We start from the raw sequence: 27136 nt of genomic DNA, 5'->3' as shown, positions 1-27136 counted from the left end.
TTTTCCCGAGGCTCAGGCCTGCGACTTTTTAACTTCTTTGGCGTGCTGAAGGTAAGCGGCAATTTCCACGTCTTCTTCGCCGGTGACGTTCGGTAACATTTCTTCAGGCGTCGTTTCTAGGCTCCCGTAAACGAGCTGAACGGCGCCATATGCGTTGCATCAAGCACTGCATGCCATGTAAGGATGTAAGAGAAAATTACGAGAGGAAGGATGGCATCCTATGTCTTTAGTTCGACGTCTGCGTACAGTGGCAACATGTTGCAGATCGTTTTATTCAGGCACCCAATTAAGCCATGTGTTTGCGTGTGGCAGGCGCATGTCTTGCGTTGACTTGTCTCGCTAAATCGCATAAAGGCATGAACGAGCTCCGCGATAAATGGCGTTCGTGTGTGCATGATGAGGACCCCTCGTCCTCACAGCACAATATCCTTGACGACGTCGTCACAGCACAATGTCTTTGACGACGAGTTTCGCTACCACGGCAGCACTTCGTTTGGGTATAGCTCTCGTTTTGGTGTAGCCGTGGGGCAGTCCCTAGCAATGACCATTAATTAGTTACCGGACGTTGGTATGGGAAAGGTCCTCAGTAAGTCCATACCGATCGGCTGGAATGGTAGGCAAGGTGGTTTTATCGGCTGTAGGAATCCTGCTGGCCTTGTCAGCGGTGTCTTGCATCACTGACAGCCTGCACCTCTTCTGGCATAATAAGTGGTATCGGCATTCAGGCGTGGCCAGAATGATTATGAATACTTGCTAGCTTTCGCGAGAAACGGAGGCGCCAAGCGGTCGGGTCGTCACGCAGGGCCTCTAGAACACCCAGCCGCAGTGCTGAAGGCACTGCGGAAAGAGAGGCGGCTTGTGCTGGCGAGAAGTTCAAGCAAAACAATGAAAATAGACACCAGAATGCCCCAGTGACGACACTAGTCTTGCCTTCTGAATACTCCGCACGGCTTTTGAGTTGTTGGCCGGTCTTCTTCTATTCGGGAAATTCGTCCGCGCTTACATGTCTCAGGAAGACGTCTTAACCTCGTATTGCGGAGACGGGTAATTTCGGGGAGCGACAAGCAGTCGGTATCAGACTGCTTCCTGCCGGGCCTGCAAATCACGGCTGTGTCAAATTCCTGGAGTTTGGGACTCCTCTGTGCGAGGCTATCTGAAGGTTTCCTTAAGTGTGCCAGCCGTGAGAAGACGTGGTCGTCACACTCACAACATTGAAGGGTTTGCCGCACTGGTAGGGACGAAATATCGGTGTAGCCCAAGTAATGGTGAGGCATCCTTCTTCTGAAGTGGAATAGCTGGCCTAGGCTTTGGTAGCCAGAGGCGAACATTAGCAAATTTCTCTTGAAGATCGTCAGTCCTCTATAAAAGTATGGCATTACGTCAAACACTGTTTTCGCCGGCGTGAATTTCGGTTTCAGCTTCTTTATTGAAATGCTGCAGAACCGGCGGTAACTACATATGTTTGATCACTAGCGCTTCAACCTACGGAGTTTCCTTCTTGAAATATGCGCGTGATTTAGTCAAACGTGTGAAATGTGTGACGATGCCGCAAAAGTTTCTTACGAAGCCTCGAGAGTGGGCACACATGTGAAGAAACCGGCGCACTGTCTTCTTATCGACAGGTTAAAGAAAATTCTGTGAAAATGACAGGATTCCGGTTTAGGTGAGCCGGAATGACCTGATGATCCCTAATATTGTCTGAGCCCGCTTAATCACCAAAGTTCTCAGCAAAAAATGACGTCACCCAAGTAGACGAGACAGAACTGCTACTTAAGGCCGGCCAAGACTGTCTATCGCTCGCTGGAACGTCCCACGTGTTGAACAAAGTCCGAACGGCACGACCTTAAACTTGAATACATATTTCGGGTGATTTAGAGGTATTTCCTGGATCTCGCTCACCGACTTCAAGTTACCAGTGGCCAGTCTTCAAGTCCACCGGTGATAATTACCTTGCATCACAAAGCCAGTCTAACGTGTTGTCGAGTGATAGTTTTATATTTTCATGGGCCTTTCTTCAGTCTTACACCGCAATACGTATGAAAAATACACCGAAAACTTTTTAGTCTGCTCTATGATGTAGCGCAGTTACAGGCTAACCAGTTTTCCTTCTTGTTTCGCATCTTACATTTTTCCTATAATAATAATAACAGTTACGTTTTACGTCTTAAAACGACAATATGATTGTGAGAAATGCCCTTAGTGGAGGGCTCTGGAAATTTTGACCTTCTGGTGTTCTTTAACGTGCACTGAAATCTAAGTACACGGGCTTCTAGCATTTCACCTCCATTGAAATGTGGCCGCCGCGGCCGGGACTCGATTCCGCGACTTTCGGGTCAGCAGTCGAGAACCATAACCGCTAGACCACCGTAGCGGGTTACATTTCTGCTTTTAGCTTCAATTTAATAAGATTTTAATAACATTGATTTTAAGAACGTTGGCAACTGCTATATTTATGTAAAGTATATCTTGGTTTTCCCAAAGATATGTATTGTTATTTTTATTGACGTATATGCTAATTCTAGGGCAGTTTCTAAATACCTAAGAAATGCCAAAGTTACGAAAACGAGTTAGCATCAGGGTACATACGATACACGCGCCCTGACAGCCGCTGGTATAGCTATAAGAAGGCAGAATTTCTGACTCTCTGAGCATTTGCGTACTTGACGTCATATAGGAAGGCTTAAGAAAAAGTATTATCTGCCAACTTCGTTATGTTTTCATCAACGCATTTCCACGACGTGTTTCACGCTTCGAAAGTCATTTTAGCACCGAGATCGTTCGAAGTGGGTGAATTACACTGACCAAAACTAATGAATCACCATAACATTGAAGAAAATGTTGGATTTGCTAGCCGGTTGTTGCTTCGCATTACCACGAACTTGTTATACACATTCGATATAGGGGCGGGTGAAATTATTTTATATTAGAGCGAAAGCTCTTCTACTCCATGTCTTCGTCGCGTCGTGATGATTTTGAGTGGACGGAGCGCAAGTGTGGCACGCGTGACGTCACACCACGTGATCCGCTGCTGAGAGACCTCCCAGCCAGCACATTGTACCGCAACTGCGCTCGCTCAGAGCCTCGCCGCTGCGGTACCACGTGAACGGGCGAAGGTTTAAAGGGCCCACAAATCACTCAGAGGTCCCAAATCTAGCTGTGGCGTTAAAGTTGTGCACGAGTCTCCAGCGAACACTATCGGAGTTGCACGCTTGGATAATCAAAATGTGGTCCTTGGTCATTTCGCCCTTTCTTTCACTACACTCCGTTCGTCAGCTCGTCTTTCAACCTTTCCGAGCGCTCGTGTTCGACGTGCCAGAAGGAAGAACAGAGAGAGCGCGCACCTTTCGCTCGTGATAACAAGGTTTGGAATAATTAAACCTCAGAGAACTTTTTCTTGCGCGTGGTCTGGTGAATATTGACCACTCCAGCCGCATGTGTGAGTAAGGCTGCCATACACGAAAACAACAAAGACAAAATTTCGCGCGTGACCTTTTAACGCGTGAGGATGTTTTTAGGGACAGCGTCTTCTCGTAAAATGCAAAAGAACTCGACCTTTCGTACTGATCATGGTTGTCCATTTTTTTATTTCAGATTTCCTGGCCCATATGTCAGCTATCAGCTGGCTACCTGAGTCCTTGTTTACCGAGGATTATAATCTACCTTTACCAGACAGGCATTTCAACGTTACCATTGGCAACAGCAGCGGACACACTCAAATCTTAGTTTACGCATTCAACCTGACAAATGGGACACTACACACAGGAGCAACGCGAGACAACAATAAAAACGGCAGATCGTGCACCGCAAAACCCCACGGGATAGACGTAACCTGCCGCGTCGATATGACTGGTTGGTGCGCTAGTTATGATGGAAAAATATACAACGGAACACACCCAGACGGCGACGAAGCCGAGGCATTCAAGGTTAATGTTACAATCCAGAAATATACGTCACCTCGGAATCCCGCTGATATCACTGTGAATCTTCGCACGGGAAATCCCCCGACTGGTAAGTGTTTTCTGACACCGATCGGTGGATTGTGAATTCTATTCACTTAAGAAGAGACTCAAGCGAATATTACTTTGATCTTTGTAAGTAAGTTACAATGAAGTGTGGCCTGAAAAATTTTTTAAAGCGCTAATAAAACACTGTTAATCTCTCGATGGAGGCTAGCGCGAATGCGTATGTGCAACAATATTGCACCGCGTGCAGTAAAAAATTTAAAACCTCGCATCAAGCGCACAATAAAATTGGTTACCCTGCCTTTTGCAATGTCATCAGTGAGCGGTAAAGGGGTGCACCACGAATTCGCTGATTTATTGATTGTGAGAGCATTATGAACTGCAGTATTACTGTTAAGGTTTAGAAAAGAAAACAGTGAGAATGTCCATGCCTGGAATGTCGAAAAGGAGCAAAAAGAGTATTTAATGATTGCTGGACGGTCGTCTTACTTTCTGAACATTCACGCAAGGCGGCGCTGTGCGTAGTACGTTATATGCTCTTTCAAACACTGCCTGCCTCAGTCGGCCGCCTATATTGTACGGAGCTCGATGTAACTGGATTGAAAAATGGATATCTTCTTCTACGAAACACACCTATACGCCCTATTTTAATCGCACGTGCGATCCCCCACATTTCTTGTGAGCTGGACGCCTTCAGATGTAACGCATGGCATTTACGTAACTACAAGTGCTTCAAAATATGCACTCTGGGTTTGGCGCACACTGGCGCAGGACATGTTCGGTCCTTAACAATTACTGACGACATAGCTCAGTGAAGCCGGAAGTTGTGAGATCTGCTTCGAGCACGACATTTTGTGTCGCTTCCCCTGTTGCATAGTGTTTGTATTGCGGCCGCCGCTACGTGGTGTACCCACGTGCCGGTACCCTGAACACTTTAAATGAGTACTGACACAATTTTGAGGCATCCGAAAAGGGACATTTTAGTTGCCACAGTGCGCTCTATCAACGTTCTCCACGCACCGGAGCCAGACAACACGCATAACATATTTTACTTTCATTTTAAAGTTTTCGTCACCCAGCATCCGCAAGCCAGCACCATCGCAATGGACATTATCACGACGAGTCAGCTCAGTACACTGGGTTTGCAAAACCTTCTATACATGAACTGCATGCGACTGACAGCAAAGTGGCAGCTGTTGATAGTATGTCGGGAGTTGTAGTCTTCCCGTGACGTCAGACTTGTTGACACGTCACTGCGAAGGCGCCCCCTCGATACCGAAGCCAAAATTGCTGTTTAACTCGTTTAACTGGAAGTATAATATCAGCCGTACTTTCACAGAAGAAAAACACGCAGTGCCCCGTACGCACTCGTGTAAGTCTACTCGAAGGCGAAAACCACCCGGTTTGGATAATTTAGCGCGCCTTTATATTATGCGAACACCGCCTTTCATTTTTTTAGTCACGCGAACGTCGCAACGACGAGAGGAACAGGTAGCTCGTGCGCCTCGATCCACGAGGCGGGCGAATTGTCATTTGACTGTTGCTGTACGACGCCGGCTTTCCTCTCAAGGTCGAGTTCGCATGAGGCATATGAGGCTTTTACCATAACAATTTTCGAATGCTCAAGGCGATTGTGCGCATCGACGTAGCGTTTTGGCAGGCCTCGTCCCAGTACTTGGTTGGAGAAGCTAGGAAGCTTGGAGAAAGCATTATATTCCGCGACTAGGCTTGGCAGGCGACCTTACCCATGCATTATCGGTCCAAAATGTGAAGTCTGAGAGAGTGGATTGTCTTCGCGGCAGATGAAAAGACGGGGCCCTTAGATCATCACCCCTTCTCCCGAATCTAATCGCACACGTTCCCCCTCCACCGTCATTGTTTTGGGTTATGCCTTGCTCCTGCACTAAATACAATTCTTGCCTATAACACAAAGAAGCCCAAAGGGCTCACTAACACTCACTATATGTCACTAACAACCCCGCCCCTTTCTCCCTCTCTCACGTTTTGAAAGGACTGGACTGACCCCTGATGTGTGTCTAGGCTTTCGAAATTAAAAAAAAAACAGAATAAAAAGAGCTAATGTGTACCATATAAGTACGAACACGAGGTTCTAGTCGCAATTCGCGATGAAACTTACTCTTGGAGCAGGTTTAAGACCCAGGACAATGATTTCGAGGTTAGTTTAAAAAAATTTGTTCGCCTAAAAATTATACAAACTACGGCCGCAAGAAACACTTCTCCACCAATTCGCACTTTCTGAACTTTGAGCGCACCTAGCAAAGCACTTCTTAGCCACAATATTTATTCCCGACATAGAACAGATGAAATGGAATCTTAAGAGTATTTTAACACGAAAATGTTTTATGCCAGGGTATTGCAGTGACGCATTTCCGTTACGGATATAACGTTGATAAAATGGACGTTAACGGATGAGACAGAAAAAACTAAGAAAAAGTTCCGCCGCCGGTAGTCGAACCCACGACCTCTCGGTCCGCGACGATAAGCGCCCGTCCTTCTACCGACTAAGCTACCGAGGCAGATGCACGACACTCCACAAACGCACCTTATATCTCTCACACATTCTGTCCCGCACGGTGCTCTCTGTTGGCGGGGTTAGCCGAGCGGGGGTGCCCTCTGTGAGCGGTGAAGTGAAGTAATGCGGCGTGACACATAGCGTGTATCCACACGATGGACTAAATTGGTCTTTTCCGTTGCGGATGGCGCATGACGTGACGTAACCACGCGTCACGGATTTGTGCCATCCGTCCGTCGTCCGCAGACCTCGCAGACAGAAAATGCCAAGCTATTTTGCGCATCTGGAGTTTGGCGGTGGTGGTAACTTTAACCAAGGGTGCCATTATATGTGTGGCAACAACCGCAACTCTTTTTTTTTCTGTTGTTTTTTTGTAGGTTTAGCCAACGAAGTTATAAGGGTCTGGCAACAGGCACGACCTTCTTTTCTTTTTTCTCGCGTTCTGTTCGGGCTTTTGCGCGGGTAGTTCCCTCTACCTACACGACTTCAGCTATGAATTTATGTGACGACGCGACTTGTTTTCTTCTGAATTTTGTTCACCTATATAGTCATTTTGCAAAAGAGTTCTTTTTGCAGGAAACAAGCGCCGTTCATCATTTAATTCCGGCAAAACAACATCCATTGCAGCTAATCATCGTTTCCTTTCAAACTCATTCTTCAACGAAAAACAACGACAAAGACAAAAACATAAAAAAAAGACTCCTGCACCATTCGCGCCATCTAGAGAGAGAAGAACAAGCAAACATTTGTACACTACGGCCTCTAAGACTTGCTAGCATTCGAGCTACCGCAAATCTCCGAGGCTATGTTCCACCAATGGAAACACTACCTAAACCCGAGAAAACGATTACGGCTCTCGGAAACGTTGCCAAATCGTCATGAATGCCTTGCCGTCGAAGCTTTTGGACACAAATCTAAAGCAAATACAAGCGTCAGTTTGGGACTTACAGGCCACGCAGAGCACGACGAAAGGGGCAGCTCTCGCTTGAGATGGAGCCATCATGCTCTCTTTCCCCGCCGCGTTCGTCTACTCGCTTCGTCCGCGTCTGGATGGGCTTCGCAGCCGTACGGGCGGCGGAACCATCGTCCGCGGAAAGGATTTCAGCCAAGCTGTCCATCGTGTGGGTGCACGCTTACTAGAGCCGATAGAGAACGATCCGTTGACAACGCAGTTGACGCATCGCCTCCGAGAATGCGTGCCAGCAAATTTTCTGCCAGCGCGCCATCTCGAAGCCCATGGTTAAAGCGTCTCGATACCAGCGAAAAACAGTGGCCGCGCTAGGATCGGGCAGTCGCCCTAGACGCAGTTACATTATGTGCTTTTCGCTTTGTGTTAGAGGTTTGCTGCTCATTGTCGGAGTAGTGCAGATTCCACATGCACCAACGGTGTTTCTCCGCCGCCGACTGTTTCGAGTGCGATAGCAACGACTAATAAAACTACTGCAATAAGCACCGCAGACGGGCAACAATGTCGAAGGGAAGTGGAACGCTTGCGCGCGTTCGCGGCTGAAGCTACGAACCTCTGCCTGCCCTGATGCTGAAGCGTAAAGTGGTAGGGCATGCATGAGCACAGGCGTTGTTGATCATATTACTCTGAAGCGGACACCATGACGTTTGTGTCCTTAATTGACTACGCTTTGAAGAAGTGCATATTGTGTTGATGTCATCTTTGCGTGGGATTCACAATGCCCAGCCGCTAGATGACAGTCTTATTGTCACGTGGTCGTGACCTCGACGAAGACAGCAGTCGGCGTTTGCAGGATGAAGCTGTTTATTTGGCCGAACTTGTGGCCGGAAAATCAGAACTAGCACTACAGCAATACACGCTGTACAATGATAGCGGCGAACAGGGCGTCGTCCGTCGATCAACTGACAAGCGGTCAAGCGCGTCGGCTTATATACAGGCGCTATGGAACTTTCCAGCGATATCGCTGGTGGTTGCGCAATCTCTAGAATGAGCTCGAGCGTTCGCGTCTTACGCGCAATCTTAACAAAATCATCTACAACAATCGTGAAGCTTCTCGAAGAATGAGGCGCGGTTTGCGCTGAACGTTGCCGACAGCCTTTGTGGGCGAATGCAGCAAAAGTGATCAGAAACGTACGTGGCATTATTATTTCAAGTTCTAGCATGTGTTCGAACCAAGCCCTGACAACATTGTGCTTTTCAGGGGTAGGTCGTCGTCGGTGAGCAAAAAAGGTGAGTGGACCAGTGGTGATGATACGATGGCGGACGTTATGTTGCACTGCTTTTGTCCAGCTGGATGGTTGCGCCATGATTGGGAATGGGACTTTCCGTAAACCGCAGTGTCATGCTACCCCTGGTGGGCGCGAAAGGCCCTGTAAGGAAATAGAGCGTGGGAGACGAGCGAGCAGCCCTCCGTCCATCGTTGTTCCTACGCTCGCTCGTTTTGAATATTAAACTGTGCCGCGTGGTCACTATAGGCTTGTCCTAGTGACACAATTCTGTCAAGACGAGGAGACGGACTTGCGTGGAAGGATTGCATGCTCTGTTCCAGGTTGTGATAAAACTTGACGGAACATGCAGACATTTCGTTCCCCTATTTCCAAAAAACCAGATGATGAAGAGATAGTGGATGCCGCGAATAAATCGACAAGGATAAGGAGGACGGTGTACACATCGGCAAGCCTCTGCGCCCGACACTTGGTCAGCTTTGAAAATTCTGTAGCGTCAAACGGGATGTTTGGTTGTACGTTGCCTGACTTTGTAGGCAGTGAAATTGGTCGCGCAGAATGATGATGGAAGATCTCTGAACTGATTTCTGCGGGAATACCTCGAGGCATACATTCTTCTCGCAGATAGGTAGATTGAGGGCAGCTGGCTATCCCCGTTACCTTCTCGTCTCTGTTGCTGACAAGCTGCGCGAAATTTGAAGCAGTCGAGTAGTTCTACTAATCTTCAGGCAACAGTGAGAAATAAGGTGGCGGGCATCCCGTTATATATCAACATGCCATTTCTCACAAGTTCAAAAAGGTAGGTGAGAAGGCGAGCATCTCATTCGTATTTACGGCACCGCATAAGCTGTCTGAGCTGAGCGCCAGGACTGACCCTATAAAACAGTATGAAAGCTCATGCAAAATTAAACACAGTGTAGCGAAGCTTATTGGAACTCTAAAGTGGGTCGTCCTCTCCGGCCCCTTCTAGTGGGTTGCCCTCTTCGGACAGCGCGCAGCTCGCGCAGAGTCGGCCCCGCCTTGACTGTCGCTGTCGTCCATCGTCGCCGAGTGTCCGCCAATAAACATCTTTATAATTTGGTGGAGAGTGCTGTGACCTTCAAACAGCTACGGTCAGCATTCAATGCCCTTGGAGCTTCGATCCCGTGCCGTGCCCTCTACCATGGCTCAAGATGCCACCCAGCAAACGCCTCCCCCTGCACCGACATCCTGTCCTGGTGTCCCCCGCATCCGCGATCCTCCTCTTATCACCGGCGGATGGCACCGACGTCGAGGACTGGCTCGCGATTTACGAGCGTGTCAGCGTACCCAATAAATGGGACGAGGCAGGAAAACTGAGCAACTTGGTTTTCTACCTCGCGGGTGTCGCAAGCCTATGGTACAACAACCACGCATCCGATTTCGCTACGTGGTCCGCTTTCAAGACCGCCATCGTCGACGTGTTTGGCCGCCCTGCGGCTCGTAAGCTGCAAGCTGAACAGCGCTTACGGGAACGAGCCCAGCAGTCCGGCGAATCTTTCACGAGTTACATTGAAGACGTCCTGGACTTGTGCAAGAAAGCCAACGCGACCATGTCTGAAGCTGAGAAGATCCGGAACGTCATGAAAGGCATCGACGACGATGCCTTCACCATGCTACTTGCCAAAAACCCTTGCACTGTGGCTGAGGTCATCACACTGTGCCAAAGCTACGAGGAGCTGCGCCGGCAGCGGCTGATGACGCGTCGACCTCCATCACGCGACGCCGATCTCGCTGCCATGTCGGCTATTTCGGACCACTCCGCCTTGCTCGCCGAAATCAAGTCCTTCGTGCACGAGGAGATTGCCCGCCAGTTCTCTCTACTGGCCTTCGCTCACCCGCAGCCTGTTGAACAGCCGTCGACCCCACTGCTGCCCCTACGCCGGGCTATTGAGCATGAAATCGCGGAGGTCATGCCCGAATACCACCAACCCCCTCGGGCGACTGCGCCGCTCAGTTACGCGCAAGTTCTGGCCAGGCCGCCTCCAGCGATCCCTGTGGTTCCACCACTTACTTACGCCGGAGCCGTCGCAAGGCCTCAGGCCTTCGAAGAGAGTGTGCCGGCTGCGTACGCCGACGTCATCCATACGCCACGACTGCAGCCCACCATGCAGTCATACCAGCAGCCACCCCGTCCCTCGCGTCCTGCGACATGGATGGGACCTAGCCCGGCAAGCCGATGGCGCACTTCCGACAACCGCCCCATCTGCTTTGCGTGCGGTTGCGCCGGTCACGTCGCCCGCTATTGCAATCGCATGCAGCCGCCTCGAGCCGGACCGACCGTCACCAGCCAGTACAGCCGTCCATATTACGAGCCGCCGCCGCCTATGTCACCGACTTCACGCCCGTCTCCATCTACCCGCCGTTCGCCATCCCCAAGACGCCGCTCACTGTCACCGATGCGGCCTCGTCCGGTCGCCCGAGACCAGGAAAACTAGTCGTCGCAGTCCAAGAGGCAAAGGCTGCGACGCTATCGAACTGCCAAAGCCCTCAGCAAAGCGCATCGAACGTAGTAGACGTGCTTGTGGATGGCGTGCGCACATTGGCCCTTGTGGACACTGGAGCTGCCGTATCCGTTATGGACGCTAAATTTAGCCGACTACTACGAAAAGTGACGACGCCCCTTTCCGGGCTCTCCCTCCGTACAGCCAGCGCCCAAACCATTCTCCCGACAGCGGTGTGCACAGCCCGTGTCATCATTCAGGACGCTCTGTACGCCGTCGAATTCATCATAATTTCTTCATGCTCTCACGATGTCATCCTGGGTTGGGATTTTCTCGCTCGCCACGACGCCGTAATTCATTGCGCACCAGCCGAAATAGAGCTCTCACCATTCTCAGATTTGACGCCGGCGGATAGTCCACCGGCTGCGACCAAGGCACACGTCAAAGACGACACCACAGTTCCTGACAATTCGTCAACGGCTGTGTCCGTCTATTGCACCGGTCTCTCCGACACCGTTGCACTCCTTTCCCCCTCTGACCGCGTTTTCACCTGGAAAGGTTTGCCGGTGCCATTTGCGACCGTAGAAGTCACTCAGGGCGACACCGATATTTTCGTTACGAACCCATCCCCGTACATTGTTACGTTGGTGCGAGGGGAATGTCTCGGCCGAGCGGAAGCCCTCGAAGACGCACAAGTTATGAACGCACCGGGTGACACGCACTGTGCCAGCTCCCGTACGCTCAGTGCTGTTTCCACATCTGACTCGTCACCCGCTGATGTATTTGCTTCCTCAATTGCTGACAACCTTACGTCGGTCCAGCGTTCCCAGCTTCTCTGCCTGTTGGAAGAATTTCGTTCTTCGTTCGATGTCGCGCAAACTTTTCTCGGCCGCACGTCTGCTGTCACGCATCACATCGACACTGGCGCCCAACCACCACTGCGGCAACGTCCATATCGCGTATCTCCAGCAGAGCGTCGTGTAATTAACGAGCAAGTCGAAGACATGCTTCGCCGCGATATTATTCGACCCTCAAACAGCCCGTGGGCGTCTCCTGTCGTTCTCGTTGCGAAGAAGGACGGCTCTGTGCGGTTCTGCGTGGACTACCGCCGACTCAATAAGATCACCCGTAAGGACGTTTATCCCCTTCCTCGAATAGACGACGCCATTGGCAGCCTGCAAGGAGCAGAATTCTTTTCGTCGCTCGATTTGCCCTCAGGGTACTGGCAAGTCCCCATGGCTGATGACGCTCGACCCAAGACAGCGTTTGTCACACCCGACGGCTTGTACGAATTCAACGTCATGCCGTTTGGGCTGTGTAATGCGCCCGCGACCTTTGAGCGCATGGTGAATACCGTTCTGCGCAACTTGAAATGGCACACGTGCCTGTGCTACCTCGACGACGTCGTCGTTTTCGCCCCGGACTTCTCCACGCATCTTCAACGCCTGCGACTTGTTTTGACGCGTTTGAGCGACGCCGGGCTACAACTGAACCTAAAGAAGTGCCGATTTGCAGCACGGCAGCTGACAATACTAGGCTACGTCGTGTCCAAGGACGGAATTCTCCCCGATCCGGCCAAGCTTCGGGCCGTGACAGAGTGCCCCAAACCTACGTCCATCAAAGAACTGCGCAGTTTTGTAGGACTATGCTCCTACTTTCGACGCTTCATACTAAACTTCGCGACTATCATATCGCCGCTGACAAAGCTCCTTAGCAGCCTCTCAATACGTGGTCGTCAGAGTGCGACGCCGCTTCCGCGAAGCTCCGTCGTTTGTTGACGTCTCCTCCGATACTACGCCACTACGACCCTACGGCCCCTACAGAGGTACACACGGACGCCAGCGGTGTTGGCCTCGGCGCTGTCCTTGCACAGCGCAAACCTGGGTTCCTGGAACATGTCATCGCACATACAAGTCGCACGCTTACTAAAGCCGAGACCAATTACACCGTCACGGAGAAAGAATGCCTGGCAATCATCTGAGCCCTTACGAAGTTCCGACCTTATTTGTATGGTCGCTCGTTTGATGTCGTCACCGACCATCATGCGCTGTGCTGGTTGTCGTCATTGAAAGATCCCTCAGGCCGTCTCGCCCGTGGGGCACTTCGCCTGCAAGACTACGACATCCGCGTACTGTACCGCAACGGACGCCAGCATGCTGACGCCGACGCCCTGTCGCACTCTCCCTTGCCTGACGACAATGCCCACAGCTCAGTGTCTCCCCTTGCCGTTTCTTCCATCGACATTCAGACACTCGCTACCGAACAGCGCAAGGATCGCTGGATTGCCTCACTGATGGACTTGCTGACTGATCCATCGGCAACACCATCCACTCGCGCTTTGCGTCGTCAAGCCCACCATTTCGCCGTCCGCGACGACCTCCTCCACCGACGCAATTACAGCGGCGACGGCCGCCAGTGTCTACTAGTAATACCCCGAAGTCTGCGTTCTGACATATGCGAATCGTTCCACGCTGATCCGCAGTGTGCGCATTCTGGGGTATCGAAAACTTACCACCGCATCCGCCAATGGTACTTTTGGCGAGGGATGTACCGCTACGTGCAGAAGTTCGTTCGCTCTTGCATGGATTGTCAGCGCCGCAAAACTTCAACGCACCTGTCGCCGGCAGGTCTGCAACCTCTACCTTGCCCTGACCGGCCGTTTGGGCGTGTTGGCATCGATTTGTATGGCCCACTTCCTCTGACCTCTGCTGGTAACCGCTGGGCCATCGTCGCTGTAGACCACCTCACGCGATATGCCGAAACTGCCGCCCTCCCAGCGGCTACAGCGCGCGATGTGGCCTCCTTCCTGCTCCACCGATTCATGCTACGTCACGGTCCACCCCAGGAGCTACTCAGCGATCGAGGCCGTGTCTTCTTGTCGGAAGTCGTCGAAGCCATTCTAAAAGAGTGCAACGTTGTTCACCGCCAAACTACTGCTTACCACACGCAGACGAATGGCCTCACCGAACGCTTTAACCGTACGCTCGGCGACATGCTCTCCATGTACGTAGCCGCCGATCACACCAACTGGGACGCCATTCTGCCCTTCGTCACCTACGCCTACAATACCGCCGCTCAGAGCACCACTGGTTTTTCTCCCTTTTCTTATTGTATGGCAGGCACCCCTCGCACACAATCGACACAATCCTTCCATACAAGCCGGATCGGTCCGAGTGTGCGCCGATTTCTGCTACCGCCCGACTTGCTGAAGAATGTCGCGAACTTGCCAACACCTTCACTACGCAGGACCAAGAGCGGCAGAGGAGCATTAGCGGTGACAAAATCACTTCTGAGCCGACGTTCCTCCCTGGAGCGCTCGTATGGCTCTCGATCCCTACCACTGCACCTGGCCTCTCTTCAAAACTACTGCCCAAATACGAAGGCCCCTACCGTGTTGTTGAACGCACATCCCCTGTAAACTATCTGATCGAACCAATCGATCCATCCTCGGACATGCGCCGTCGAGGGCGCGACATTGTAAACGTGGAGCGCCTCAAGGCGTACCATGACCCGCTCATTGTGACAAGTTGTTAGGTCGCCAGGCGGCTCCCTTTTCGCACCCGGAGTAATTGTAGCGAAGCTTATTGGAACTCTGAAGTGGGTCGTCCTCTCCGGCCCCTTCTAGTGGGTTGCCCTCTTCGGACAGCGCGCAGCTCGCGCAGAGTCGGCCCCGCCTTGACTGTCGCTGTCGTTCATCGTCGCCGAGTGTCCGCCAATAAACATCTTTATAACAGAAATAAATTTGTTGACTGCTCTAGTAGCGTTGTGTATAGCATACCACTTTCAAGCGGACAGACTTATATCGGCCAGACGGGCAGGTGTCTTAGTGTAAATTTGCAGGAGCATAACCAAAAGGTACACAGAGGGACAGAAGGTTTTCTCGCCATTCACTGTTCACCATGCGAGTGTGCTCCAGCATTTGATAACACAGATTTTAGGTAGGCATCGCCAGGATAGCACGCGCATCATCATTCAAGCTGAAGCTACCGCTAAAGAAAATTGCAGCAGCTTCAATCGCTCTTATTTGACAAACTAATAGATTACCTTAGTTCATCCGGTCAGATAAGCTAGAGATACTCCGGTTGATTTTCGTGGTGTCTATTCGCGGTTTCTTGTGGTTCTTGCTATATTACTCCTTTGTGTCTCTCGGTTCCCTTTCTATGTCTCCCGTCATGCGCAAGTGAATGAGCGGTGATCACGTGTACCGTCTTGTTCTCATTTTCCATGTTCGTGTTAATAAATTTCAATTGGAAGTCAGCGTTAGTCCTCGTCGGTTATTCGTCCTTGTGTGTTTCGAGCGCTGTTCACGTCGCCATACCTAACGACCCTTTCAAATAAAGGGGCCGTTGAACTTGCCGCCATATCACACGTTCCAAAATAATTATAGAATGAATTGTGAAATAAATCAAAGGTAAACTCAGCCATACTTCGGCATGAAGTTTAAGCATAGCTATAAATGAGAATGAAAAGTTAAAGGCGGAGGTGACGTGCGAGCATACAACCTTTCAGTTACTTTTATAGCAGAGCTTTCTGCCGGGGCCCTCAAGTGGCATGTGTAAGCACGCTCTTGCGTTCTGCTGTACTTTCCTTTGGTTATGCGGCTAGCGAACGGAAGAAAGGGGGTAGAGCACAAAAGAACGCAAGAACGCGGGGACCCAACGCATTGGGGTCCTCGGCGCTAAAGCTCCTTCATATCGCTCGATAAGTAGAGAATGGACACTTGGAAGGAAGTTCCCGCGAATCGTAGCCAAAGCTTGCACGCCTACGGTCGAAATTTATACTCCGCTTTCGTTGGCCATGTATCCGAAGGAAGAAAGCAAACCAGGAGAGAGAGGAAAGGCAGGGATGTTAAGCAGTTTAGCATAATGGGTATGCTACCTTGCTCAGTGGGAAGGGATGACGGAGATCGAAAGAGTAAATAAAAAGAAAAACAGAGGGGAAGAACACACACACACCGTCATAGAACAGAGCGGCAGTCTTGTGCCGTATACGGCATCATTTACAGCCGCTCGTGCAAGTCTGTGTACCTTAGAAATTTGTACAATGCCTTGTTCGCTCTTAATCTATACGACTTTTCGGGATGACATTGGAGGATAGTTGCTAGCACGTATCCAAAAGAACAAGGGTTATTACGTAGATACCACACTTCGCGCACCAAGGCATGACATATACCTGGCTTGTGTTAATGCGGTACATGAAAACAGGAGCCGTGGGGGCGCACCGTAGCACATCTCTCCCAGGCATGTGCATCTGACCAAGAAAAAGCTAAGGAAACATATAAGCACCATTAGTGCATTCCGATTAAAAAAACTGTGTTGCAATGCAAAAAGAAAAAAAATGTGTCTCGTCCTTTTTCTTTTCCTTCTTCCTTTACAATGCAAAACATATAGTTAATCTCCGACAATGAAGGTTTACAGAAAACGGAGGCAATAAAAAAACCCAGGCACTACAGAACACTGTACGAATGGGAGAATCGTTCGTGCGTGTTACTCTTACAATGTAAATAGCGATTCGTTAAGACTACGAGCCCGCTAGGCGCGAAAGCGGTACGAGGAAGTCGTTTTCCGCAGGTACGGACTCGTGTCACACAATGAAAGGCGTCAGCTGTCAATGAAGTGATAATATACATTTTTGCTGGTAACTTCAGTTTCGCCGCATGACACGCCTTTCCAGATAAAACATGGCGTACTCCGTAGACTACGACGGCCAGCACGTTGCTAAAGAACAAGTGCTAAACGCACGATGACGTCCGCAGACGGTGTGTGCAGCGACGAACCACGTGCGTTACGACAACCCTGAACGCGAGGCTGAAGCAGGCCACGGAGTTCAGTGCTCTTTTTCCCCGTGATGTACTACACCAACGCATGGTGGCGTGCATGACGTTTAGGAAAGGTCAATTCTCGAAGAAGCCAGTAGAAATGGTGATCGGCCACTGTTGTATTTGGGGCAATTATGCATGAATCATGGGCAAGGACACCGTGAAGAATACTGTAGTAGTGTCTAGCAGGCGTTGTCGTTTGACGTCGACCAGCAATCCACGATGGTTCAAGAAGTCAGTGCCGATGAGGGCACGGCGTAGGTCAGCGACAAGGAAATCCCAACGAAACACACGGTTTAAGCCGAGGTTCAGAGGGAGCGACCGCTATTTGTATACAGGGATCCTGCTGCCGGTGACAGCTTGATGTCCGGGGGTAATATTCGGTCTTTGACCAGGAATGATGTCGACCTCTGCCCCAGTGTCCGCCAGGTACTGCTAGCCTGTGATCCTGTCAGTGACGTGAAGTAGGCGACTTTCTCATTGGCCTTGACCGGTCGTCGCCTTTAATGGTCGGCCTGCTTGTTTTCCTGAGACGCGCAAGGTTGGAGACAGTAACGCACGTCCTGTCCAAAACAGCTGTGGTATAAACATATCCGAGGTGATGTGTGAGACCGGGAGAGTTGTTCTCGTCCATATAGTGGGATGCTTGTGCTTCAGTTTCTTCGGTGACGCGGGGGGTGTAACGACGCTCCACAGCACAATCTACTTGTTCCAGGTCATTGCAAATCGCTTCGATCGGAGAAGCAGTGGCAGATGATGTTTGCAGAAGTACACTTACGTTGTTGGACGACAGCGTAACGGTGGACAAAGATGGCGTTGCTACTTACAGGTCCGCTAGGCTGGCCAAAGTGTTGAGGACGAACGTGGAAGCGATAGGGAGAACGATTTTTACATTGGGCGGAAGGCGCTGCAGAAACGGTTCGCGCAGCAAGTTGTCATCACTTGTGGTTATTCTGCCATTCATTACCTGACCCATATGACGAAGAAGCTGGCTTGACCCGCAGTCTCCCAATTCCTCGGTGGGGAGCAACTTTTGGGTTCGAAAATGCTGTCACGCCGTCGTTTGCTCCAGCAGTGCAGCCTTGAGATTACTATTTGAGGTGGTGGAGGGCGGTCCGGAAAGCAGATCGGATACCTCTTCGGCAGCGGCAAGTGGCAGCGCCTAAACAATGAGATAGTACTTGCGTTGTTCCGTGCGCACGCCGCAAAGCACCAATTGCGACTATGCTTGAAGAAACGAGACCGAAGGTTTACGGTCCCCGTAAGATAGGAGTCGGAGGGAAACCGCAAAGACGCTATGACCGGTCGGGCCGGTAGCTTCCGTGTTTGGGTTCGTCTCTTTGCTGTTCATGGCTCAACAATGCTTCGTCGGTGTTGTGAAGAAGTACGGGTCACTACTTTGTAGAGACGGGGTGAACGAGATGGACACGTCTTTTAAGTGCGGTAGGGTTCGGGCGGTCGTATGCTCTAATCGTATACTGTCCTCGTCGTCCCATGTCGCTTGGCGTAATGTAGACACAAAAAAGAGTCGTCCCGGTGCTTGTAACCGAACATGAAAGGGGAAAAAAGTACATGCACAAATAAAGTACAATAATAAAGAAAAAAGCAGAGTCCAAAGGTTCGCTAAGGCGTGTAAAACGGCTTGACACGAACGACTTCAGTTCGTGCGTGGCGCCGCTGAGAGTTCGTTATACCGTCCGGGATGACCTCGTAGTCTAGAGCGCCGAGACGTCGAAGCACCCCGTGTGGGCCGAAGTATCGCCGAAGAAGTTTTTCACTAAGTGTACGTCGGCGTGTCGGCGTCCAGACCCAAACACGGTCCCCCGGCTGGTATTACACGAAGCTTTGTCGACGGCGGCTGTCAGTCGTGTGCTGATTCTTGATGCGTTGAGGGGCGGGTTGTCGGGCTTCTTCGGCGCGCTGAAGAGACAGTGACATCGAGGTTGTCTTCGTCGGTGACGTTGGGTAGTATGGCGTCGAGCGTCGTCTTCGTCGTTGACGTTGGGTAGTATGGCGTCGAGCGCGGTGTTACTTCCGTATACCAACTTGTATGGCGTCATCTGCGTCGTTTCTTGCACGGCCGTGTTGTATGCAAATGGCACATACGGAAGGATGGTATCCCACGTATTGTGTTCGACGTGAACGCACATGGACAACATGTCGGCGATGGTCTTATTTAGACGCTCGGTGAGGCCATTGGTCTGTGGGTGGTAGGCGGTGGCCCTGCGGTGACTTGTCTGGCTGTATCCCAAGATCGCCTGAGTTAGATCCGCAGTAGCGGCGGTACCTCTGTCAGTAATGAAGACCTCAATGACGCCATGATGCAGGACGACGTTCTCATAAAAAAACTCGGCCACCTCGGCGGCACTGGCTTTGGGCAGGGCCCTTGCCTCGGCATAGCGGGTGACGTAGTCGGTAGCTACGACGATTCATTTGTTTCTGGAATTCAAAGTCCGCAAGGGCCCCAGTAAGTCCCTCCCGATTTGCTGGAACGGCCGTCGAGGTGGCTCGATATGCTGCAGAAGTCCGGCTGGCCTAGTCGGCGGTTTCTTGCGTCGCTGGCAGTCTCGGCAAGTCTTTACGTAGTGGGTGACGTCGGCAGTGAGGCGAAGCCAGAAGCACTTTTCTTGTATTCTCGCAAGCGTGCGTGAACATCCAAGGTGTCCAGCCGTCGGGTCGTCATGCGTGGCCTTCAGAATTTCTGGTCGCAGTGCGGAAGGTAGAAAGACAAGGTAGTTGGCTGGGGCCGCCGAGAAGTTCTTCTTTACGAGAACGTCGTTCTGCAAGAAAAATGACGCCAATCGACTAAATACCTTGCGTACAACGGCGGTCTTGCCTTCCAATTACACTATCAGGCTTCTCAGTTCCGGGTCGCTTCGCTGTTATTCGGCGATGTCGTCGGCACTTATGGGTCCTCAGAAGCTGGTCTTTCTCGAGATCGTCATACGGCGGCGCATCAACTGGTGCGCGGGACAAGCAGTAGGCATCAGAGTGCTTATGTCCTGGACTTGTAAACGCGGGTAATGTTGAATTCTTGAAATTTGAGACTCCATCGTGCGACGTGACCTGAAGGGTACTCCACGTTGTTCAGGCGTGGTTCAGGCGTAGTTGTTCACAACTTTGAAGGGCCTGCCGAAGAGGTAGGGACGAAACATTGACGTAGCCCAGATGATGGCAAGGCACTCCCTTTCTGTTGTGGAATAGTTGGCTTCCGCCTTGAATAGAGACCGGCTAGCATAGCTGAGAAGTCTTTCAAGTCCGTGAGTCCTCTGCACAAGGACGGCGCCGAGCCCTACGCTGCTTGCGGCGGTGTGGATTTCCGTATCGGCGTATTCATGGAAAAAAACAAGTATCGAAGCTGTTTGCAGGCGTAGTTTCTGTCCTTGAAATGCTTCGACTGGCGCCGTTTCCCACTTAAACTCGACGTTTTTGTTGATGCATTTTGTAAGTGGCTCGGTGATGCGTGCATAGTTTTTTACAAAGCGCCTGTAACAGGCACACAGGCCGGGAAATCGACACACAGCCTTCTTGTCGGCGGTCGGCGGGAATGTAGCGATGGCGGCTGATGACGTGTCCTAGGAAGAGAAGCACTTCGTAGGCGAATCGGCACATTTTTGGTCTGAGTGTTAGGCCAGAGGACCTGATTGCTTGAAGCACTGTTCCAAGGCGTCGGAGGTGTTTGTCAAAGTTGGGAGCGAATACGACGACGTCGTCGAGGTAGAAAAGACAACTTCGCCACTTTAATCCAGCCAGCATTGTGTCTATCACGCGCTGGAACGTCGCAGGCGCCTAGCAAAGACCAAATGACATGACGTTCAACTCAAACAGGCCGTCCAGTGTTACAAAGGCTGTCTTCTCGCGGTCTCTCTCATCGACTTCAAGTTGCCAATAGACCATCTTGAGGTCCATCGAATAAAAGTACTTTGCGTTACAAAGTCGATCCAAGGCGTCGTCTATCCTAGGGAGGGAATATACGTCCTTATTCGTGATCATGTTCAAGCGACGACAATAGGTACAGAATAGCAAAGTTTAATGCTTGTTCTTCACCACGACTACCGGTGATGCCCACGGACTCTTGGATGGTTCTGTGATGTCATCCTGCAGCATTTCGTCGAGTTGTCCTTTTATAGCTTCTCGTTCTCACCTCGAAACCCGGTCGGGGCTGTGACAGAGTGGTCGAGCATTTTCTTCCGCTATGATACGGTGCTTAGCAAGAGTGCTCGTCAAAACTTTGATGACGGCGAGACAGTCTCTGTATTAAATGAGAGAGCATCGGAGCTATTGCTCCGATGCTTTCTCCGATGGTTCAGGTGTAGGGGTCATCGTCGTAGCTTCGTCAGAATCTGAAAACGCGAAAGCACCGCTGACAGCCACGATTTCCGCGATGTATGCAATCGCGGTGCCGGCTCTAGTTCGTTAGCATCACGCATCATTTTCCCTCGTGCAACCGAGCAACGCCTCTTGCGATGCTAATGTCACGGTCCAGCAGCAAACCCTGATCGCTCTCAATGACGCCTACAAGCAACACTTTTTATACAATAACTTTTATACATGAATACAGCAATGTCGTTGGCGGCCTTCCCAGTAGTATCGCCTGCATTCGCAGAGAACGATACGCAACAGAAAGACTTTCTCTGAAGGCGGCTTTGCACCTTCAACAGGACTCGTGCTTAGAACTGCAGCACATTCTGGGCCCATGGCAAAACAGCACCTGTGCGTTACGCGCAACGAAAGCGCTGCTGACTTTCTTGCGGGCCACAAGCCTGACCGAAACTTTGTAAACAGTGTAGTCTATGTATGTATATGTGGTTATCAGTGTATATATCATAATCATCACCCTGGAGCACCTGGAGTACCATGTCAGGCGAATAGCCAGGCAAACATCTCCAGCTTTTCATTAAAGCGTTTCTCTCTCTCTCTCTCCCAGTAGTAGAGCTTTGTATCATTCAAGTTTGATGATTGTATAAGACTTCTGACTAATAACTGTGATGTTTAAAGGGGCCGTGCAACACACGCAAAAGCAGTGAACGGGGCAATGAGTATATATATATATATATATATATATATATATATATATATATATATATATATATATATATATATATATATATATATATATATATATATATATAGTGTAAAGGAAAGACACAGAGAATTAGACCCAACACCTGTTAACTAGGCCGGCTGTTCTATTCTGCTCCTTCGTCTTTCTCATCTTCCCGCTTTCTGGCGCGCGCCCTTGGGCGAACGGCGCTGCCGTCCTTACACTCGACCACGCTGCGGCAATGCATAGCGGCCAAGCTACAGAAATGTCTCTGGTGGGTGGAATTAGCTTTTTCGTGTCGGTCTATGCAGGTCTCGGTCCTCGTTTGACTGTGTAGGGCGAAGTGCAGGCTTTTCAGGCGGACGGCACCAGCTGTTGCGGAAAGTTCGTAGCTGCCGCTGTCGCTTCGCATGTCGCATTTCCGAATGAACCGCATGTGATTTACGAAGAACGGTGGATGACCGAATTGATGTGCGGTGGCCGCCGACAGACCGTGTCGTCAGTAGACGGGCGTGTATCGGAAGATTTGCAGGCGTACATCCGCTTCGCGTCGATGAACTCCAATTGCGCGAGCTAGGCGGAATGTATGGCGCTGCCGAAACAGAGGCTTCACAGGGGTTTCACAGTGGGGACCGGTGTATGTGCCCCAATACTCCTCGTTTTCTTGGTTTGGAGAGGGGCGTAGTACTCATGGGCAAGTATTCGACGTTTGTAGTCGTGTTGGTCGCATTATATTCATTGGAACAGACGACAGCACGGTGACCGTCAGCGCATTCGGGTAGTGACCGCTCTCGAGTCAGCGGGAGCTGCACTGATGGGCCTGAGAGCGCATTGAAGGGTGCCATAGGCTTGCCCGGTTCCTAGACGTGGAGAGTTTCCGGCACTAGAAGATCTGGAACGTGCTCACGCTCACGTGCTGGGGAGCTTGGAAGCCGCATCACCAACTAATGTGTGTCGTGGGCGGTATTCTTTTCTGGTGAGATGGGTTCTGGTGGGGGCGTTGCGGAGTACGAAATATGTGGTATGGAGTCCTGCTCACGGCCGGTATCCGTGTCGGCCACGTAGCCTTCCGCGTCCACTATGATGTCTGCGCAGTGACTTCGGCAAACAGATGGACATTCGAGATGCTGTCCTTCACAAGCTGTGTCTGCGAAATAGGGCTGGTTGGCGCTCGGCATAGCTGAACCACAGGGGCGCTGCGCCTCACGAGCTTCATCTCCAAGGGAGGACAGGTCTGTGAACGCCCGAGGTGCGCCGTCGAGGTTGTGTGCCTCAGAGCTCCCAGTCTCGTTAGAGACTCGGTCGGCAGGGAGGGGGTCGCAGGCATGAGAGAGAGGGCGGAAAAGACTGATCAACTTGGCACACCATTCAGGACAGGACCGTTGTTTGATCCTTTCGTACGCATGCCATGCCTTGGCGGCATCGCAAATCATGGTGGGTACCGAGCTGTCTGGCCAAGCATGGTGGGTGCCGAGCGAGTTGATGGTCTGAATCCACCCCACGACGTCGTCCTGGAAGCCTTGGAAATCTGGTACTGCCCAAAAAGCCGACGATGGTGAAGTGGCAGGCGAGAATCCGGAGTTCAACGACGACAAGCGGCCGATGTGTTCTGATAGTTGCTTGAGCGTGCGCAAGAGCTCCGCGCCGCTGTAAGGTGAAGCGCCCAATGAGCCAGGGATCGTGTCCGCGGAGTATGCGGCGGTCGCACCACTAACGTCAGCGACATCCACTGTCAAGCAACCGTGTACGGCGTCCCTTGGCGGCTGAGGTGATGGTAGAGTCATGGTCACGGGATGGGATTCTCACCATGGGAACAGTGAGCGACGTCCTCAGGCGAGAGGAGCCTGTGCGCATTGTCGGCGAAAAAGCACGTCGCCGGTCAAGTAGCTCTCCGGAACCACCGTGGAGGCCTGGACGCCGTCCGCTGGTGGTCGGATGGATACTTGCGGCGGTGGTCGTCTTGCGGGTTCCGTCACCGGGGAACCGTGACGACCATCCTCAGGAAGACGCGTTACCTCAAGCTAGCATCTGGGGTTCGCCAAAGCTGTTCGACGACAGGGCCATTGTAAAGGATAGACACAGAGAAATAGACACAATGCCTGTTAACTAGGCCGCCTGTTCTATTCTGTTCCTTCGTGTTTCTCGTCCTCCCGTTTGGCGAGCGCGCTCACTTGCGCGAACGGCGCTGTCTTCCTTCCTTCCAAGAAATATATATATATATATATATATATTGTAATGAAGAGCGGCACGGCAGCTGCGGGGCACGGGCTGGAGGGCGAAGAAGAAGAGGCAGACAATAGAACAGCTGGCCCAGGAACGGGTGCTGTGTCCGTCTCTGTTCATTACAATGGCGCAGCCACGCAACGAACCTCTGCGCGACGACCTGCAGTCAGAGACCGTGCTACGAAGTGGACGCACTTTCCTGCGCCCTGCTGCTTCTGCTACCGTGGCCACGGCATCCGACCTGGCCACCGCGGGTACCACATCCAGCGCGCTGTCTGCAGGCGTCATTGCAGCTCCGGTCGGCGACTCAACTGGCTGGCCTTCACAATCCGGTTCACTGCCAAGGGACGCTGTACACGCTCCCTTGGACTTCGCCTCCGGTACCGCAACTGGAGGAACCTCAGTATCGTCGCCAGAAGACAGGCGTAATCTCTCGCCTGCGACCACTAGCGACCTCTCTGCGGTGATGCAGGCCATCTCCACTTTGTCCAAGCGCTTTGAAGACGCTACCGTCTCATTCACAGCAGATTGTGCACGCACCGCACTGCCTTCGCCATCGTTCGACGAAATTCCCGAATTTAGTGGCGTGGAACAGGACCCCACTGCCTGGTTGCAAGCGATCAATTCGTTGGCCCGTCGATACGCTTGGCCTGACGACGTCAAGATATCGCTAGCCGAAGGCAGACTGCGCGGTTCTGCCAAGGCGTGGCATCAGTACGATGGCTATAAGTACCAATCCTGGAGCGAATGGACTACGGCCATCACCACTGCCTTCAGCCCGCTTCCCTCTGCATACGACGGCCGCCGCTCTACTACGACAGCCGCCGTAGACCTGCTCCTGCTTACAACATCGGTGACGAGGTGTGGATGCAAAGGTGCGGCAGCGAGCCGGGCAAGAAGCTACTCGCTAAGTTCGACGGGCCATTCAAAATCACTGAGCGAGTAGGAGAAAATACCTGGCGTGTGAGCACCTCAGATGCGAACTTCACTCTCGATAAGCGAAAAAGAAATAACTTTGCCGTGCACGTGTCGCGCCTGAAAAAAAAAAACGGTCAGGCAGCTACAGCTGAAATGAACTGTCGTTTCCTTTCTTTGTCAGGTCCGCAGTGTGGCCGAATGTAATGAAGAGCGGCACGGCAGCTGCGGGGCACGGGCTGGAGGGCGAAGAAGAAGAGGCAGACAATAGAACAGCTGGCCCAGGAACGGGTGCTGTGTCCGTCTCTGTTCATTACAGTATATATATATATATATATATATATATATATATATATATATATATATATATATATATATATATATATATATATATATATATATATATATATACATATATATATATATATATATATATACATATATATATATAGATATATATATTGTCAAGGAATGAGGGACAGAGACAACACCCTTGCTACAGGCCGGCTGTTCTATTCTATCCACTCCCTCTTTCTCTCCGTCGCCTTAGCCGGGCATGCGCCTATGTCCGAGCGTCGCTGTCTTCATTACACTTGTCCACGCTGCGAGCACGGTGTCCTGCCAAAAAATGACCCTTCACTGGTGGCTGGTGAAAACATTCAGAGGTCCTGGGCCCTGAACCATCATAGGGACGCCGGCTTATAGAGACACCGATGCTTCTGGCGGGCGGCATTGGCTGCCTCGCAGAGGCCGCTCACGGCCACGCTGCGACACTGCATGGAGAGCTGTCGAAACTGACTCCGGCGGGCGGCATTGACTGTGCCGCGACGGTCGGTCTTGTGTACGCCGCGACTTGTGCCAAAATGCCGCACATTCTGCGGGGTGACACTCGCTGTGTCCGGGTAGTCGTGGAAGGCCTCGGTCGGGCATTGGCTAAAGGGGTGAGTGGCAGACGACGACGCTATGAGCTGGCACTTTTTCTGCAACATGGGGACAAGCTTCCGCACTGCCGCGTCATCAGTGCCCACTATTTTAACGCTATACGCATGTGTATGCTGGCTCTGCCACAAGACTTCACGTTTTTGGTCCTAAGAGAGTGACATTTGGATCGAAGCGGCATGTCACCGAAGCCTGCAGCCGAGTTGGTCTCTCCGGCCTCCATCAGAGAGACATTGTTGAACGAGACGGCAACGTCTCTGCCAGCGCTTTCCGGTGCGCGCTTGCGATATACTGATAGCGTCGACTGCGGAGTCATGAACGTGGCGACATCGTTGCGGAAGCCACCAGTCAAGCCATCAGCGCACACGGGCTGGATTGGAAGGTCGCTTGTACCAGCCGTTCGGTTCTTGCTACGCGCAAGGTGACCATCTGTGCATTTGGCCAATGACTGCACTGATCTTCGCATGTGTACCTCCGGCGGGTCAGAGAGCACATTAACACTGATTGCTGGCATGGACCGAGAAGGCGCTGGAGAGCGCAACCCATTACTCAGCTCGAAGGCTTCGCTACAATATACATATATATATTGTAACGAAGACGAAGTACTCCGGCGCAGAAGCAGCAGCATCGAGGGTGCAGCAGAGCCTCGCGCTAGCGGACTGTGTTCGGTGCATTATGCGACCAACGATAAGCTCGACGCCCAATAAACATATATATAGTAACGAAGACGAAGTACTCCGGCATAGCAGAAGGTAGCCTCCGAGAACGAAGATCCAGGATGGTAGAGGAAACGTTACCCAGCACCTCCACCAAATATAAAGGAGATTTATTGGGCGTCGAGCTTATCGTTGGTCGCGTAATGCACCGAGCACAGTCCGCTAGCGCGAGGCTCTGCTGCACCCTCGATGCTGCTGCTTCTGCGCCGGAGTACTTCGTCTTCGTTACTATATATGTATATATTGTGATGACAAAGAACGACACTGGGGTGCGGGCGCGCGGGGAGCTGATCGAGGTAGAGGAAGAAGAAGGCCAGAAAATAGAACGGAT

General features: G+C 51.4%; 1 protein-coding gene across 1 annotated transcript in view; it reads left to right on the top strand.

Annotated features, from left to right (window-relative positions):
* Positions 1–27136, top strand: part of LOC119399343 (uncharacterized) — a 233338-nt gene that overhangs the window by 108557 nt on the left and 97645 nt on the right. Inside the window, exon 3 of the mRNA XM_037666155.2 lies at positions 3592–4008. Within this exon, the coding sequence (XP_037522083.1) occupies positions 3592–4008 (417 nt within the window). The remainder of the gene's footprint in view (positions 1–3591; positions 4009–27136) is intronic.

The sequence above is a fragment of the Rhipicephalus sanguineus genome, chromosome 7, assembly GCF_013339695.2.
Source record: "Rhipicephalus sanguineus isolate Rsan-2018 chromosome 7, BIME_Rsan_1.4, whole genome shotgun sequence".
In the NCBI taxonomy this organism is placed as follows: domain Eukaryota; kingdom Metazoa; phylum Arthropoda; class Arachnida; order Ixodida; family Ixodidae; genus Rhipicephalus; species Rhipicephalus sanguineus.
Note: the sequence above shows the minus strand (reverse complement) of the source record. Positions and strands in the feature narration are given on the sequence as shown.